Genomic DNA, 2,500 nt, shown 5'->3' with positions numbered 1-2,500 from the left:
GAATTTACACCGATGACTCATAAGTGGCCAACTGCCGAACACTTGCGTCCCTCTACACACACACACACACACACACTAACGAGTACACCCTCACCTGCGAAGCCTCCTGTAGCTCCTCACACCCTGTCATCACTCTCACACATACACTACTACGCACTCCTCACTACCTCTCCGCGCGGACACTCCTACACACACTTGACGGAAAAACAACTGAGCGTTATTGGAGAAACACTTTATCTCTGTGACATTCGGGAAGAGAGAAAAAAAGTGCGTGTCAGTGTTTTTTTTTGAGTGTCATAGTTTTCGTGGACTTGGCGTGAACGTGAATGAACCGTGAACTGTGAACTGTTAACTGTGAATTGTGAACTGTGCTGACGTTAATTCCGCGGTGAAAAAGGCGTGCGAGGTGAAATGGGTGGGACATTCTCTCGAAGGGGGCGCGACCAGGCGGGATCTGGAGGGGAGGAAGACGAGACGGAGAAGACGGAACTTCCCAAGCAAAATGGCACAACCCCGCAAAGCACAGAGCTGCCAAACGGAACAAATCAGGGCGGGACACAGACAAAAACCTCGCAAATGTTTGATGATACGCAGAAAAATTGGAAAGAGAATGGTAGGTGATGCGTCGGGGTCATAAGAAGAGGAGGAGGGGAGGTGGGAGAGGTGGAAGAGTAGGTAGCGGTGGAGAGGGAAGAAAAGAGGCTAAAATGCTCTATTCTTAATCTCTCCTTTCCATATTGCTTGGGATTTCTTTTCGGTGGCATGGAAGAGCAGACATGAAAAGGAAAATTGATAAAGGGAGAAAAAAAGGAAGATATTGCATGAGGGATGTCTTAAGTGCCGTATTTCACTTAGTTTCTTTCCTCTTGGTGTCTGTCATGAGCTTTGGGGTTTGTGTCATACTGTATAGAAGTATTTTTTATCTTTTTTTTTCACTTCTTAAGTTACTTTTTGCCTGGTTCATTCCTTTCCTGTTCGGACTTTCTGTGGCTTTTGAAACACTTCGACCTCTCATCAGAACTGCTTATAAAACTACATACAGTATATGATGAGACAGTTTCCATGGGTGTTTTTTTTTTTTTCTTATTGATGATCTAAATTCCTTGTTGAATCATTATTGGAATCACCTAAGCACCCTTGAAAATCCACAGTATCTTCCACTACAACCTGATGAACGTAAGATATAAAACGATACAATGTTTGATAATACAATCCTGATTCAGATTTCACACCGGATTGTTTTGGCTGCGACAAGGGAAGAAAGTGTGGCATTTTAATTGTACCTATTTCTCAAAATCTACTAACCCTCCATTGCACAGCCTATTAAAGAAAAATCATAATAAAAAAGTGGTGTAGATCAGACGCCGAAGTGTTTGAGAATGCAGTTTCTAAGATATTGTTTGCTTGTGTCTTCTTTTAGTTGATACCTCGTCTATTTCCTGTTTCTTTTGTCTGTAATGTGTGTTTTGTTTACTCTCTCTCTCTCTCTCTCTCTCTCTCTCTCTCTCTCTCTCTCTCTCTCTCTCTCTCTCTCTCTCTCTCTCTCTCTTACATATTCACTCATTCACTACACTTAACCTCTTTGTAAATTAATGAACCTTCCGTAATTTAATCTTCACGCATAGTCAAGTTAATCTCATTTGCTGCGTCAGTCTTCTCTTGCCATGCGACCCACGCTGCAAACCTCTCTTATAATCCTCACGTCTCCCTGATATTAAGCTTCTGTTCATAATTCAGAGCTCGAGCTACAGTTGGGAGCGACTTGGGCAGGAAAGTCATCAATCACAGGCTGTGTGTGTGTGTGTGTGTGTGTGTGTGTGTGTGTGTGTGTGTGTGTGTGTGTATGGTGGGGAGGAAAGAGGGCAGGAAAAGAAAGAGACATAGAGTAGAGAGGAAAGGGAAGGTTAAGAAGGTAGAGCAGTGAGAGTAGAAGGTAGAGTAGTGTTAGTATAAAGAGAACAACAGGTGAAAGGATGTATGTGAAGAAAGTGAGGGTTAAGGAAGGGAAAGAGATGAAAAAGGGGAAGAAGAAAAGTTAAAAAAAAAATGAATGTAGAGAAGAGGAAGAATAATAGGGAAATAATGTGTAAGCAACAATTCTTAAGTGGAAGGAAGATATAGGAGAAGAGAAAGGAGGGAATAATGTAAGGATATGAGACAATTAGAATATAGAGGAAGAGAAAAGGAAGGAGAAAGATAAGGGAATAATATAAGGAATTATATTAATGTAAAAGAATAAGAGGGCAAAGATAGGAGACAGACAACGAGAGAATAATGCAGATAACAAATTATAATATAGAGAAGAGGAAGAAGGAGAGAAAATATTAGGAATGAAAGGAGGAGAGTAAAGAAGTATTGGAGCTTACACTGTAGAGAGTAATGGAGAGGAGGGTAAAGGTCAAAGTATCAGGAATGGAAGGAGAGAAGAAAGGGAGGTGATAATGTAAAGGAGAAGGAGAGGAATAGGCTAAACCATCAGTAACAGAGGAAGGTGGAGTGA

General features: G+C 41.4%; 1 protein-coding gene across 3 annotated transcripts in view; it reads left to right on the top strand.

Annotated features, from left to right (window-relative positions):
- Positions 1 to 2,500, top strand: part of LOC123517719 (multiple C2 and transmembrane domain-containing protein-like) — a 638,372-nt gene that overhangs the window by 270,075 nt on the left and 365,797 nt on the right. For 2 of the 3 annotated variants that reach the window (XM_045278095.1, XM_045278094.1), the window contains exon 1: positions 114 to 613. The exons of the other annotated variant lie outside the window; for it this stretch is intronic. In XM_045278095.1, the coding sequence (XP_045134030.1) occupies positions 412 to 613 (202 nt within the window). In that variant the 5' untranslated portion in view covers positions 114 to 411. Of the gene's footprint in view, positions 1 to 113; positions 614 to 2,500 lie in introns of those variants that run through there. 3 annotated transcript variants of the gene reach the window in all.

This window comes from Portunus trituberculatus, chromosome 42 (genome assembly GCF_017591435.1).
Source record: "Portunus trituberculatus isolate SZX2019 chromosome 42, ASM1759143v1, whole genome shotgun sequence".
Classification (NCBI taxonomy): Eukaryota; Metazoa; Arthropoda; class Malacostraca; order Decapoda; family Portunidae; genus Portunus; species Portunus trituberculatus.
The sequence above is the reverse complement of the archived record's forward strand: the minus strand, read 5'-3'. Positions and strand labels throughout refer to the sequence as shown.